At 47.9% G+C, this 13,501-nt stretch overlaps 4 protein-coding genes across 4 annotated transcripts; all 4 read left to right on the forward strand.

The window, feature by feature from the left end:
* Positions 1 to 2,216: 2,216 nt before the first annotated feature.
* Positions 2,217 to 3,854, forward strand: EV420DRAFT_1623981 (uncharacterized protein; the record flags this gene model as incomplete). The annotated part of the gene is made up of 12 exons (XM_060475975.1): positions 2,217 to 2,236; positions 2,396 to 2,426; positions 2,486 to 2,543; positions 2,598 to 2,737; positions 2,798 to 2,917; positions 2,973 to 2,999; positions 3,021 to 3,045; positions 3,098 to 3,131; positions 3,184 to 3,396; positions 3,455 to 3,611; positions 3,655 to 3,710; positions 3,764 to 3,854. The coding sequence occupies 12 exons, from the start codon at positions 2,217 to 2,219 to the stop codon at positions 3,852 to 3,854; spliced, it is 972 nt and encodes a 323-aa protein (XP_060321535.1).
* A 498-nt stretch (positions 3,855 to 4,352) lies between these two features.
* On the forward strand, positions 4,353 to 5,584 carry EV420DRAFT_1599876 (uncharacterized protein). Its single transcript, XM_060475000.1, has 3 exons — positions 4,353 to 4,637; positions 4,692 to 4,796; positions 4,853 to 5,584. Exons 1-3 carry the CDS (start codon positions 4,527 to 4,529, stop codon positions 5,300 to 5,302), a joined length of 666 nt encoding a protein of 221 aa, XP_060321536.1. The 5' UTR covers positions 4,353 to 4,526; the 3' UTR covers positions 5,303 to 5,584.
* A 1,809-nt stretch (positions 5,585 to 7,393) lies between these two features.
* On the forward strand, positions 7,394 to 8,247 carry EV420DRAFT_1654602 (uncharacterized protein; the record flags this gene model as incomplete). The annotated part of the gene is made up of 3 exons (XM_060478819.1): positions 7,394 to 7,495; positions 7,545 to 7,649; positions 7,705 to 8,247. The coding sequence occupies 3 exons, from the start codon at positions 7,394 to 7,396 to the stop codon at positions 8,245 to 8,247; spliced, it is 750 nt and encodes a 249-aa protein (XP_060321537.1).
* A 2,165-nt stretch (positions 8,248 to 10,412) lies between these two features.
* EV420DRAFT_1690546 (uncharacterized protein) lies at positions 10,413 to 11,356 on the forward strand (the record flags this gene model as incomplete). Its single annotated transcript, XM_060479336.1, has 3 exons — positions 10,413 to 10,532; positions 10,589 to 10,690; positions 10,747 to 11,356. The coding sequence occupies 3 exons, from the start codon at positions 10,413 to 10,415 to the stop codon at positions 11,116 to 11,118; spliced, it is 594 nt and encodes a 197-aa protein (XP_060321538.1). The 3' UTR covers positions 11,119 to 11,356.
* Positions 11,357 to 13,501: the final 2,145 nt, after the last annotated feature.

Raw genomic sequence — 13,501 nt, forward strand, 5'->3', positions numbered from 1 at the left:
GCTGTATGTTATAACTTCTAATAACGTAATGTTTAGTGTAAAAGGCGATAACTAGAAATCCCACAATAACACGACCATATGAATCGCATTCGAGTCTGCACGGACCTCGTCGGTCTATGACGCGTGTCTTTTCCTATCATTTTGATTGGCTTGGGTAATTTGCCGCTTTTCCAGACGCAGCGTCGCGATAAGGAGCGTATGTGGTCTCCGCAGCTCGGAAAATGCATTTATCGTCAAGACTTCATCCCAAACAGACGTATGGGCAGCGCTCAGTCGGAAATAACTCTGTCGAATGGAAGTATCTATAACCGGAAAAAAATATTGAGAAACAAAGGGAGGAGAAAATGATGAAAGACGGTCATACATCAAGACTTCATGCATCGTCTTTGATCTTCCCGTTCAAGTGAGATCCGGGAAGGAATTATTGAAATTATTCTGAATAGAAATCGGTGATAACCAGAGTCGACAACAAATGGCTCGAAGCAAGAAAAGACCCTGGATGGAACGGGAGTGGTGTGGACGGACGATAATGGACGTTGAATTGATCTCCCTATCTGACCAACAACTGGCAGTCAAGCTCAGCATGCACTCCATCTATGGTCTTTCCTGCTCCTGGCTCTACGAGGACTCTTCATGCTGCCCAGCTACGGATTCCTCTTCTTCCATTGTGATATCTTGCGTGCCTCCAGAGCCTCGGGGCAGGATCGTCATGGCTCGGGGAAGGTATCAATTATCGTAAGTAACGTCGGAGTCGCTTAGTCGGCAGGCGAATATACAGGAGTTCTTTTCGGAGAATGAGTATTCAGATCAAGAAGAAAACTAGACGAACAAAGCTAACCGTGTAACCAAGTACGTCTGACGAAATTGCTTGATATTGTATTCAGAAAGGAGTCATGATGATGCGTGAATATCAAGCGGAATGGATTTTCATGGAAATGGGCGGTGATGAAGAGCTCTCGACCTAAGGATGTCAATGGATGGTAATGAAAGTACTCGGAATACGATGAGGTCCAAGATGAGAGTGGATGGAGAGTGATGACGACGGCAGATAGCGACAACGAACTTGCAAGGACAGGGCGAGATCATTCCGTTATTCACTTGAACATATTCCAATGACCTGCGCTCCGTCAGTCAATATTGCGAGTGACTAGTGAACCTTCAACAACTTCATCGTCGATTCGTCACTGCCATCATGGACCTCGGTGTCCTAGACTCCCATATAATTATTGTGTTAGCCACACGGTCGAATCCTTGATGAGCGCTGAGCTGTGGCGGGAAGATGCTATTTTGATGAGACAAAAAAATATCAGAATGGATGGGGAGGAATTCCGGGGACAAAGGTGCGCATGGGCTTGAGTCTTAGAGAACTTGAAGAACGAAGTCCGGGGCAGCGTGCCGAGAACTTGCCGGTTGATAGGCGGCAGGAATGAAGCTTGCCGCACCCTCCCCGCGCTCCCAAGACACCTGCACGTTCAACTCGATGAAGATTTCTCATCTCTGACCTGTTAACCAGCGTTTTTGACATGTGTAGGACTCTCAATATGAGCTGCAGTAGGAGCAGGTACGTCTCCTCTTTTCCGGCAGTGAGGCACGCGCGCTACCAGCCTAGTGACAGTTTCGGTATCTCAGCGGGCTTGTTACTTGTTAACAGCGACGTGCAGCAACGGTAATAACGATCGGAAGCGAATGCCAAAGGGTTCTTTGCGTCAAATACCGTCCATCGCCAAATAATAGCATAGCATAATCTGCATCGCAGAAGCAAGATGTCGGTATGCTGATAGTACCTATTGCTAACCTCTGCTCATGAATATTACTCAACATTAGCAGAGAAATTCAAGGTTACCAGAACCTCTACTACCGCGATTCTTGATTCCGCAGTTGTATCATACGCACTATAAGCTCGATACCGGCTATTCCCACTGTCGCAATACGATCTGCCAAGTCATATACCGGAACCAGCAATCATTGCAAAAGCTGCGAATGAACCCTTTATTGTTTGAAACCTATTGAGCCGGGAATGTCCATCCGAGGCACAAGGGTCAGGCCGCTCAGGAAGCACTGTATTTCTGCAATTAAGTGTGCTAATGTGTTGGCATTCTGCTCAAGGGATGCAGATTTAAATGGGATGTCGGGCGCCGAGCAATTCATTCATTGCATCGCCACAATATACCGTTGCCGGTCTCTCAAATGTCCAGATTCGCCCGTAAGGTTTCCAGATGAACAGCGCGCCCGGACAGTCCTGGAGCGTGAGGCGAGGGTCGCGGAAATAGCAGTGGCGTAGTATCACGTGATCCGGTGTGACTAACATTCCTTCAAAGTGCTCTCAAGACACTTACACGTCCAACTCGATGCCGTCTCATCTCTGGCCTGTAGGCCAACCTTTTGACATATGTAGTGCTTTCAATCGTCTGTTACAGGATGACCAAGCGGGTTTTTTTACCTTCTTCAGTCGAAGCCCGAGGCTCACTTACGCTACCATGTCAAGGTGTCAACCCCCCTTGCTGCGATCCTTGCTCTCGCGGAATTAAGGGAAAATTCTTCTGGTGCGTACTCAAGGGGCCTTTAAGGTATAACCATTCTCAATTTCGATATCTCAGCGGGGACTATGTTTGAATTGGTGAAAGAACTCAAAGCCGGTGCCGAGAATCTCAAGAAACAATTGTCAAATTACATCAGCTTGAATGCGGGTTGCGAGCTGTTCACTGAGTCTGTCACTCTCTTCCCCCATGACACGTCCGTAAGTGTTCGCTTTCCGATTCTTCTGTTCCGTTCTCACATACCTCGGGCGTTTATACAGAGTTTCTCAGAGCTCAAGACCGAACTGATACGACAAGGGCATCAGTACGTCATTCAGGCGCTTACTTATCGCGCAAAGATTGCAGAGCTTGCCTTCGACTTTATAAAGGATGATTCGGTGGTCAGTCCTTTTCCTATCAGGAACATTCTTTTGTGATGACATTTCGCTTGATAAGATACTCACACATTTGTATTCGAGAGTCGTGATGCAAACGCTCTCATAGGCTCACAAACGGAAGCGAATATCAGGTAAAATGGCCCATCAAAAATACCGTCCGTCATCAGCTCATATTTAGCATAGTCTTCGTTACAGAGGCAAGACCCCGTGGCCTTGCGTTGATGCTTTCTCCGGCCTTTTGCTAACGTCTTCTCATTCATACTCCTCAGCATTAAGACCACAGAAAAACTAACGGCTGCCGGAATTCCTACAACCGCGATTCTTGATTCTGCAGTTGCGTACTGGATGGATATGGTTGATTTTGTTCTCGTTGATTCCGAAGCTGTGGTCGAGAGTGGCGGACTCATTAATGCTGTCGGCAGCAACCAGATAGCAATCATTGCAAAAACTGCGAATAAACCCTTTTACGCTCTCGCAGAAAGGTACCATGTGCCGATCGATAAACCTCTTTTTTCTATGCTTCTGACATCCTTTACACAGCTACAAGTTCCGTCGGCTATTCATATTGTCGCAATATGATCTGTCAAGTCATACTCCAAACCTACTTTCCTTCTCTCTACCTATAGGACGGCCCCTCCACAAATCTTCCGTTAATCCGTCTCCGAAATCGTCTTTTGCTTCCGGCGGATCAACTTGGGTGTCATCAGCCCTCGAAGATATGAACACCGACTCCCGCAAAGATCAAGATCAGTGAAGAACAACTCACTCGAAATAATTCAAGTGTAGACTACACCAGGTTCGCCGCCTGGTCTTCGATTTTTTCCTTTGTTAACTGGACCTCTTACTTAGACCCGATCTCATCTCTTTGGTGTTCTCGGATGTAGGCAGCTTGACTCCGGAGGGAGTCAGTCAGTACCTTGTTGGGATGTTTGCAGGATGATCGGGGTATATTTCAATTTCTTTACTGCATTCTAAAGCCCCCGCCGTTCTGGACTCTCTGCGTGAGCGAACGATCGTCTTCTGAACGCGGGACACTGTCTACAGTAGGTGCCGTACTTGCCTTCGGAACAGATCACGAGTGCAAATTCGAAGTGATGCAAGTAGCATTGCGGGTGGTCCCTTGGCCCCTTGGGTATTAGCCGTCGATCAAACGAAATCGGCGATTGACGAAAAACAATTTAAACAAACAGCATTTGGGGTAAAGAATTTCAGTATCGGATCGTTAGATAACGAAGTCAACGTCGGGTACCTGTTTCGTTCTGTTCTGACACGCGGAATCCATAAGAACTTATGAATGCGTGGACCATCATCCTGTATTAACTTTGTAGCAGGGTGGAACTGATGTCACCACTTGCGAAGACGAGGGGTAGCATGAAGCACGTAGCCGATGGTAGGACGGATCTCGACTGCCTAGGTGCGGTTATTTTTGGTGAACTCTCAAGTTCTTGATTTCCAGCGGGCCGAGCCTGAAGGTCTGATCTCAGACCAATCAGTAGGATTTTTTTACTTTTAGGTGCGTCTGAGGGCTATGTAAGTTCTACCGTCCAGTCCTTTGCTTTGCATCAACGCCTCGTCTTCACTCTTACAAGTCTTCTACTATAATCACATCCTCATGTCTCAACCAATCGTAGCGCCCAGGGCACGATGCACTCATGTTACTGATGGGGCTGTGACCTGTTACTATCCGCGGTTTAATCCTCCTTCGTCGCCGTCCCAGGATCAGGTAGGCCTTCTTTCTCTACGACCAATGCACTCACGTACCACCGGGTTCTCTCAGATCAGCTGTGTTGACTGTGGACATGGTGTCCATGCACATGTCGACTACGAGTCAAAGGTGGTCTACCATAACCCCACCACTCATTGTGCGGCATTTGCTCAAAAGGCGCGCACTATTTCTCCGCATTCTTCTCCTTAGGACTGATACTATTCGTATTGTAGGCGTATAAATCACATGCATGTACTTGCACCGTACAACTTTTCGACCATGAGGCCATCGTGAACGCGTATCGTTCGATCTCAGTGCCCCGCAGCCCGGTTCCCCCCACGAACAGTCTCGACAGCATCACTCCTTCTAATGCCAACGTAGCCGGACTCTCCTCCGGCACCGCCACCTTTGCTATTGCCTCGACCTCCATCCCTTCCGTCAATCCCAACTCTTACACTCCCGGAGACATCAATTCCACGCTCCTTGCCCCCATTCCTGTCACATTTCAGTCTAACAGTGTCCTCCATTTCTCCCAGAACGATGCTTACGCTTTCGTCTCTGACCAGCAGTCAGACGGCGCGTCCCTGGTGACTGGCTCCCCCGTCCACCACGCGCCCATGGGTTATTATGATTACCAAGGTCATTCGTTTGGAATGGATGGTGCACCATCCGCAGGCGCATAAGCCTTATACCTCTTTGATAGTCCACCGGGACCACGATCACAAAAACAACGATAGCGATGATCATTCCCCATGGCAGAATCCACTTGTTTTCTTTTATTTCATCGACATTGCTCCTTACTGTTTTCCTGCCGGTGTCTACCTTGTATTCAAATAAGATATTCTCTTTTCTTTTCTTTGTGCTTTGATATCTGTACGTCTGTCGCTTTGAAATGCTGTTGTATGTAACAATCTATTGTCGTGTCGGAACTGAATATCATCATTGTGACTCTACGAGAAAGCTGTACATCTGATGAACAGAGACCTGAGCTTAGACTATAAGTAGAGAGTAGAGATGCAGTACGTCGAGCAACGGAAGAAAAGAAAGCATATTCCAAATCACGGTTGAGCTGCCAAATGCAAAGCGACCAACATTGTCGGAGATGCTGGTACTACGAGCGAGACAGACAGCACGTCACGAACATCTTTTCTTCGCTAATCATGAACAGTCGTGCAGCCTTGTGATGCGATAGAGATCTGCCGTAACCAGGGCTCCGGTCTTTCAATCTGAGAAATTCGATCCAATGAAGAACCTAATGGATATATGCTCATGAGAAAACGGGAGTACGAAAGAAAAGGATTGTACCATACTAAGTGCTATCCTCGTCGGCTTGAAGTGAACTGCATGGCCTCGTCTCGCCCGAGCGTATTGTGCAGTGATTAAACCTTCCCGAGCAAATGGGCGATCGGTGCGATAATTCCAGCAGAACATTTCACTGTATCCTTTTTGCTATTCGGTGGGTTCTCCGAGTCGTGCCAACTTTCGTTTCTCCTTTTCCTCTATCTCATCGGCCTCTGTGTTCCCTGCGCGCATCCGATCCACATTTTCAAATCCTTCAATCCTCTTGAATCGTCGACCGAAGAATGGAGTTTCGCAGACGACAAGAATCGATGAAGAGAAAGGATTGACCAGGTGAAGAGATGAGCGACGAAGGGTCTTTTCTAAGTAAATTCGATACTTGAAACTTAAGCGCTAAGCGCTAAGCCTCCACGGTTGAAGTGAGCGGAACTTCCTGGAGCAGGTGATGTCCTGAGTCCTGACATGCATGGTCCTGGCGTGTGGTGGCACAAGCGTAGGCGGGGTAACATGATACAGTATTGAAAATCGGGAAGGGATAGAGTCAGGGTCTGCTGGCGAGTCAACGAAAAGGATGGAATGAGAACTTCTTCTCAGGAATGATTAATGATTGATGAAGCATGATGTTGTGGTGGTAGCGGAGACTTGAACAGCGGGTAAGCATGAGCAGAGATACCGTTCCACTCCAAATATCCTCCCCGCCCTCCTTTATTTCCCTTCTCTATTTTCAAGTCTCCATCTCTGTCCATCATTCGTCGTCAGAGCTTGTGCCTCAGTGTGTCCTACCGGTCCATGACAAGCGATAGAGACTCTGGGGTATCATGTGTGGCCGTGGCGGGTACTTGAGAATTCGTAAAAAGGTGCCTTCTTGGACACATAGATGTGAGACAGCACGAGGCGGGATAGTCTATCACCATCGGGGTACGATGGGATTAGTAATAGATGAGCAGCAAGTTATGTATGCCTTGCGGCCACTGCCTGCCCCGAGACTAGCACTGGCAGTGGTTGCGCACGGCTCAGATACATAACGCGTGACGCGTGACATTGAAGTCAGTTTTGAGAAGCTTGGCAGGCTAAACATCGACACCAACATCGGTTCCTTCCCCGCATACTTTTCGAGAAAAATACCGAGCACTCCGAGTCCCAAGAGGTTTCTTAGACTTGCGTGTAAGTCAGCGAATGATATACTATGGGAAACGTTTTATAACGTAAGCACTGTCCCGGCTACCCATAGAAGGAATCGCCGTTGATGTGTCCAATGGGTCCGTAGGGGTCACTATTTTCTCGTGCCTCGGGGACGGCCTTGTTACTGTATATGGATTTCCTCGGCTAAGTATGCTTCTGCCCGATTCATCAGATCAATGCGATATAGTTTCCGAATTATCCTCCACAGCTATCTGGACCATTAAAATGCGCTGATATGAACTCCAACTGCCATCCCATTCTCACATCTCTCTCTCGACAACAGCGCTCCTCCAATGTCTTCAGCCTTCCTACCGTCTCGAGGACAGTGCACCCAGGTCGCTGACAACATCCAACACTGTCAGTGTCCATGGTTCACGTCGACCCTGGTGGATCAGGTAGGCTCACACCTGCTTCACCCGTATTCACCTACATATGTTCTCCCAGTCCGTCTGCATTAGTTGTGGGCACGGTATTCACGCGCATGTCGACTACGTTTCGATGGTTGTCCATCATCATCCCCCAACTCAATGTGTCGCCTATGTACAAAAGGTATGCTGCTCGACACTCTGCACCGTAGCTTGAACTTATGCAGCCTACGTGATAGACGCCTCTAGCACAACGTTGCACCTGTGAAGCTCAGCTTTTTGACCACGTCGCTGTCAACAACTCGTACCGTTCTGTAGAGCCATGGAATGTTTTGGATTATTTCCAGGACAGCAATATCCCTTCTTCTAACTCGAGTCTCTATTCCCACGATGCCAATGGTTCATTCGCTCCGAACACCGTGGTTTTTTCAGCCACAGATTCTGACACCGCCATCCTTTCTCACGACGCGAGCCTTATGCCAGTCGCATCGGCGTCTATTTTATTCCCTGGTCTCCGTCACGTATCCAGCCCTTCCAGCAATGCGGAGAACATACCCTTTACTTCCACCGGCATTTCCTCTCCTTCGTCTGGTAGTAGTGCTTCATCCAGTATCCAACCGGATATCGCTGAGGCCCAAGCATATAACCCATACGGTTATTTCACTCAACATCCGGATTATTTCACGAACAACTCCTATGCTCGTCAGCCAAGCGGAGACGCGACGAGTCTCGAATACCAGGATTATTCGTATCTAGTGTATCATCTGGCGTCTGACACCTAGGTTTGGTCTGTGCCCGCGACGGTATCCACATCCTTGTACGTGCTTGTTTTCTTCACCCCAATCTTCTGCACGCTCATATCCTGTCTCCTCCCTATGTTTTATCTTTATATTGACTATGTCGACACTGCAGTTATCAGGCGCATGATCCACATTCTACCTATGCGTTGCACGCGCCTTTACTCTCCCTTTCCTACTCAGCTCTTCTCTTCACTAGTCGTTATTGCAATGTTTTTGCTCAGGATAGCAGGCTTCGATGTCCTAAATTTCACATTTTGGCCAGAACTATAGAGATTGTTGGTTTTGGATGTGTTGTGTCTCTTTATCCTCTTCCGTGTTGTACTTTTCAATCCTTCTGCTGGGTGTTTATTGGTTATTCTTTCCTATCTGAATATGCTGTCAAATCTTCTGCTTTCGTGTCCGATACATATTTATCGCTTCGGGTTGCTATGATTGGTCTGTCTCTAATATTTAATATTTTGAAATTGCTTTGTAATTATTAACACCCTTGATGGGCACGTTCAATAGTAATGGGTTTAATTTTTTATCAACGGGGTTCCCCAAGACATCGTACAGAACACGAGCCTTTTCTTCTAGGGCATTTACAGTGTCGATCCTTAAATCAACCTTAAATTCGGGGCTCAGGAATGGTCTTGAGCCAATCTTGAGCTCTTCATAACTCACACCATTGCCCCAGATTGCCCCACTTTCCTCAAGTCTCGTGACGAGAATTGGACCATGTACTTATACAGTAGAGGTATTTCGGCATTCACCAAGTATGCCAGTTTATTTTAAGTATAATTAGTTTGTCGTGCAGATCCAATCTCGGCAAATTCCGACAAGTTCCTGTTTGTCCTTGAAATTTACCGGCTCTTTCAAACGCCTTCGCCATATTGATGTTTCTACCGCCTGTGCCAAGATTACCGAACTGACAGACCATATACCACAGCACCCTCTTGATGGCCTGGATGCATACTGATGACATATCTGCCGGTGCTCTATCCGAGTCACTTCACTTCTTTTTCCGCAGACAAGTTAGAGCGCCCAACTCCAGCGCTTTGGGGAATAACCTTTTCAACAACAGCATTTCATCAGGAGGTTCTGTTATACATGTCGGCGCTTCTGACGACCTCAAGCGCTCAAGTGCTTGATCTTTATGCCCAATATCAACACATTCGTTGATTATCTAGACATCCTTCCGTTTCCGACAATTCAAGCTCATGCTAAAGATGCCATTTTCCTTTCGCTACAGCACAGCCTATGAAATGGAGTCGGCAGCAGGAAATCAAACAATTGCCGCTGAAGTGATGGTTGGCTAAAATAAGCCCTAGAGGAGCAAAGTCTCGAGGGCCCGACTCCAGTCGAAGGAAAGGATACTAGCTTGTAGTCTTCAACTCAAGGTAGTCTTTTTATCACCCCCCACTTCCGACTAGCTACTGATTAGGCATGAAAGGTCTTTCTATGATCACTATTTGTATTCGTCAATTCATGAGTACCCTAACTAGAGATGGAAGGACTGTTCGATGTCAACAAATGCAACAGTGCGAAATCATATCCTACCCAGCATTAAATCGGTATCTCTCAAGAGCGAGACAATCGCTAAAGGCTCGCCACTTGTGTCCGGTGCATCTTTTCTGAACAACAGTATGGATCACGGGTTTGAGTTGAATTCTCTACATCTTATCCCATTCATTCCCTATATGCACAAGGAGCTGCTGGATGACCTTCTTTTTTCGGCAGGCCAGTTTCTCTAGGTAGGTCGGACGTGCCTGGAGAAGTTGTTTGAAGCGGGATGCTACCCCGATCCTCGCCTCAATCCTTTCCGCCTTTGGGCTCATCATCTATTCGCAGACAGCTTTAGTGACGTGTTGCGCTGTACAGCACGTGGAATCATGGGAGGACAGCTGCAGCGAACGATGGGCACTAGCATGATCCCGGACTAATATACGGGATCTATCTATAGGTGGTGTTTACATGCTTAATAGTCCGCGCCTACATTCAACACAAAGATAGGTGCTCCATCAAATTTCGTTTGGCGCTGGTGGTGGAAACCCTATCTGAGTTGTTTCCCAGAAATAACTATAAAGAAGGCCAAGATGAATCATGAAGGACAACCTCCACTGCCTTCTCTCCTGCTATTCTCACTGGTCACTAGTGTCTCGCCCTCGATGTCCTCAACAGCCCCACTTCCGATCAGGGAACGATGCGTTGACGCTGGCAGTGTTTTCTGTCAGTGTTCACGCTTTACTCCCTATCGAGACGAATCACAGTGGCATACTCTAGACCAGGTGCATAAACTTCACTGCCTTATATCTTATGTATACCTGCTCACTGGACCTTCTAGTCCCGCTGTATTTGCGGCCATGGCATTCACGCCCATGCCGACTACCTCTCCCCCGTTGTCCACCAGTGTCCTGCCACTTGCTGTGTGGCCTTCGTTCAAAAGGTACTCTCGTCAGTCATCATATCAGGAGGAAAACTAAAGCAAACTGGTCGATCCAGACACCCCAGACCCAGGAATGCACGTGCACCGCGCTCCTCGTGGATCACAAGGCTGTTGTGAACTTGTACCGCATAGCCCCTGCCATCACCAATAACTGGGAACCTTATGTAGGCACTTCCCAGAGCATCGTACCCTCATATAGTATGAATGCGAGCAATCCTGTCATCCCTATTTCATCACCTAACACCGCTGGTGCCCTTCTACACATTCAACCAGTTTCCGCTCAGGCGGAAAATGTTGGTTTTGTTACGCATCATCTCCAGGGACTTGCGCCAGATAGCATTACGCCAAATGCGACTTTCAGTAACCATCCGGATGCCGTTTACGATACGACACCTAATGCTGGAGTGTGGACGTGGTCGTACACGTAGCTGTCGATATTTCTCGGCATGGCTACTGTTCTGCCAGGTTCTCCTCTTCCTTTACTCGGTAAGAATCTGTTATTGTAACCCTCTTTCATCGTTATATCATCGAGATGGATCTCATGGGAGGTTGTCATGGTCTTTTTCCATTATGCTTGCTGCCTGTTGATTGGGTATACGTTATGAATATCGGTTTCATCGTTTCTCGAATTCTTCTATCATATTATCGCTTTGTTTTGTACTTGCTTTGAGAATTGATATATATATTTATGCTATCAGAGTATTAAGCGGCATGAACAAAGGCGTTCATCAAGTACTTGTACTCATCAGTTAGTTTGCCGGATCACTAATACATCAATGATACTCGCCTGATATATGCTAAGGCTTCGGAATCATAAACGGCCTCGAACTTGGACCAGCGGATCGAGATATAAACATGCAAGTAGCATCTCTGACGGTAAATGAGTGTGCTCCAAAAGCTGGGTCAGGTCGGTTAGAGCAGATTTCCTGCGAATACTTCCCTGTTGATTTATTTCTGACGGCTAATGGTACCAGGGCAGAGTTCGTCAGAGGGAGTTTGGATCGTCCGCAGAGGCACATCCATAGACCAGCATATCATCAATCAGATATCATGTGTATAAGTTGATGACAATCCCGGGAAAGAGTGCCAAACAAATAGTGAAGGAACCAAATGACCGTGATTAAAATCTGCAGCTTCAGACCCCTTTGGTGTGGGTTAGAAGGTCACGGTCGATAGGCTAGGGATTAACCTAAGTGGAGCGAGAAGGTTGTTGAGAAGGGATGTTGAAAGCGCTGATGAATGGTTTTGGATGATAGTGTGGTTGAGATCACACAGGATCAAGTGTGCGTAGAAAGGATCCAGGAAACGCGTTGGCGACGTTGCCTGGTTTGTGTGAACAAAGAAAACATTCAGAAGCATGTGGTCCAGACAGAGATGAGTGTAAGATCTCTCCAAGCTTCCCCATCCAACCTCGAAATTTCCGTGATGCATCGCCCGTAAACAACAGCAGGCAGTATTTGACCCCTTCATACCCGATAATGAGAATGCCCTGGGCCTGGATGGTGTTCCTGTTAGGATCGTGCCAATAGGATTGCGGCAGTAAGTGCACATAGCAGAATGCCGCGGGATGCGTTGGGCGTAGGCGAAGCTATTAGCAATGTCACCCCTGAGCTGAAGCCCTAAGATGGATACGGACGGAAGTCCGCAGAGTGGCAGAGACGAGGTAAAAGATAAGTCCAACGGATCGGAGTTCCGCGGACTGGAGAATGAGAGTTTAGACTTAGAGTCAGAGAGAGAGAGATTGGGCTGAACCAAGTTGATATTCGAACTGAGTATCTACAGTGTAATTCTAAGGCTTATATACTAGTTAGGAGTCCGATCTAGTTCCTACTCGGAGTGGTCTACATTCTAGGGTTGTCGGAGGATGTATTCTACCGGTCGGTAGCCGATGGGGTCCGATGACATGTTCGCTACCGATGTCGGGCTATTGATAAATTGTAATGGAGAAGTTAAATATAAAAAGGAATATGAAATGGAATATGAAATAGAAACTGGGAATCGGAATCCGTAGGATTCCGGGCTGTGGTTTGTTGGATTGAGTGGAAGTGGGGTTTCCGTCGGCATGCTCGTTACAGTATCCCCCCCTTAGCGTTCTTGCCCTCAAGGACGCAGATCCCGATGGCCGGGTGTGACTGCGTGGAATTTTTTCAGGTTGGTCACGTGGCTTTTCACCTCTTAGCTTTCTACCACCACCATCTCCTCTATTTTCTGAATTTCGTCCTCGTCGTTCGTCATGTCGTCAACCATCGAGTACCGTGTTTCCGTGATGCCCGAACCGTACGAGCCTGCCCCGACGCCCGAAGATATTCGGCCTGAAGACCTGGAAGCCTTTTATGACGAGCGGGACGCCGCGGAGAAGGCTAGGGAGGATGCCACGGAGGCTCATGAGGCCTGGAAAGCGCAGAAAACAAAAGGAGGAAAAGAGGCGGGCTCGGAGTTGGAACGGCGAGAGAAAAAATTGGGCAGGAGAGGAAGGTGCGGAGGCCAAAGCAAGGAAGGAGAGGGAGGAGCGGGAGGCTGCGGAGAAGAAACGTCAAGAGGAGGCAGAGGCTAAGGCAAAGGCAGAGGTGGCCGCTGCGGAGCAGCGGAGGTTGGAAGAGGAGGCCAGGGCCTTGGAGGAAGCTAGCAAGGCCACGGAGGCGGAGAAGGAGAAGGAAGATGGGAATGAGGGGAGCAAGGTGGGGTAGCGGGTCCGACGGAGATGACGCGGGAGAAGGCCCGAAGGAGAAGGCGTTGAGAAAATTGGTAAAGCAGAGGAAGGATAGGAAGGGTAAGGGCAAGGACCGATTCGGAGGCCGTGGATGTTTGAGG

This window comes from Desarmillaria tabescens (genome assembly GCF_030435595.1).
Source record: "Desarmillaria tabescens strain CCBAS 213 chromosome Unknown EV420scaffold_222, whole genome shotgun sequence".
Taxonomy (NCBI): Eukaryota; Fungi; Basidiomycota; class Agaricomycetes; order Agaricales; family Physalacriaceae; genus Desarmillaria; species Desarmillaria tabescens.

What these genes read in the sequence shown, in the direction of transcription:
- EV420DRAFT_1599876 (XM_060475000.1), top strand. Translation starts at nt 4,527, where the DNA reads ATGTCTCAACCAATCGTAGCGCCCAGGGCACGATGCACTCATGTTACT. An exon ending in CGTCGCCGTCCCAGGATCAG is followed by an intron (nt 4,638 to 4,691) that starts GTAGGCCTTCTT and finishes GGGTTCTCTCAG; the next exon opens with ATCAGCTGTGTTGACTGTGG. An exon ending in GTGCGGCATTTGCTCAAAAG is followed by an intron (nt 4,797 to 4,852) that starts GCGCGCACTATT and finishes TTCGTATTGTAG; the next exon opens with GCGTATAAATCACATGCATG.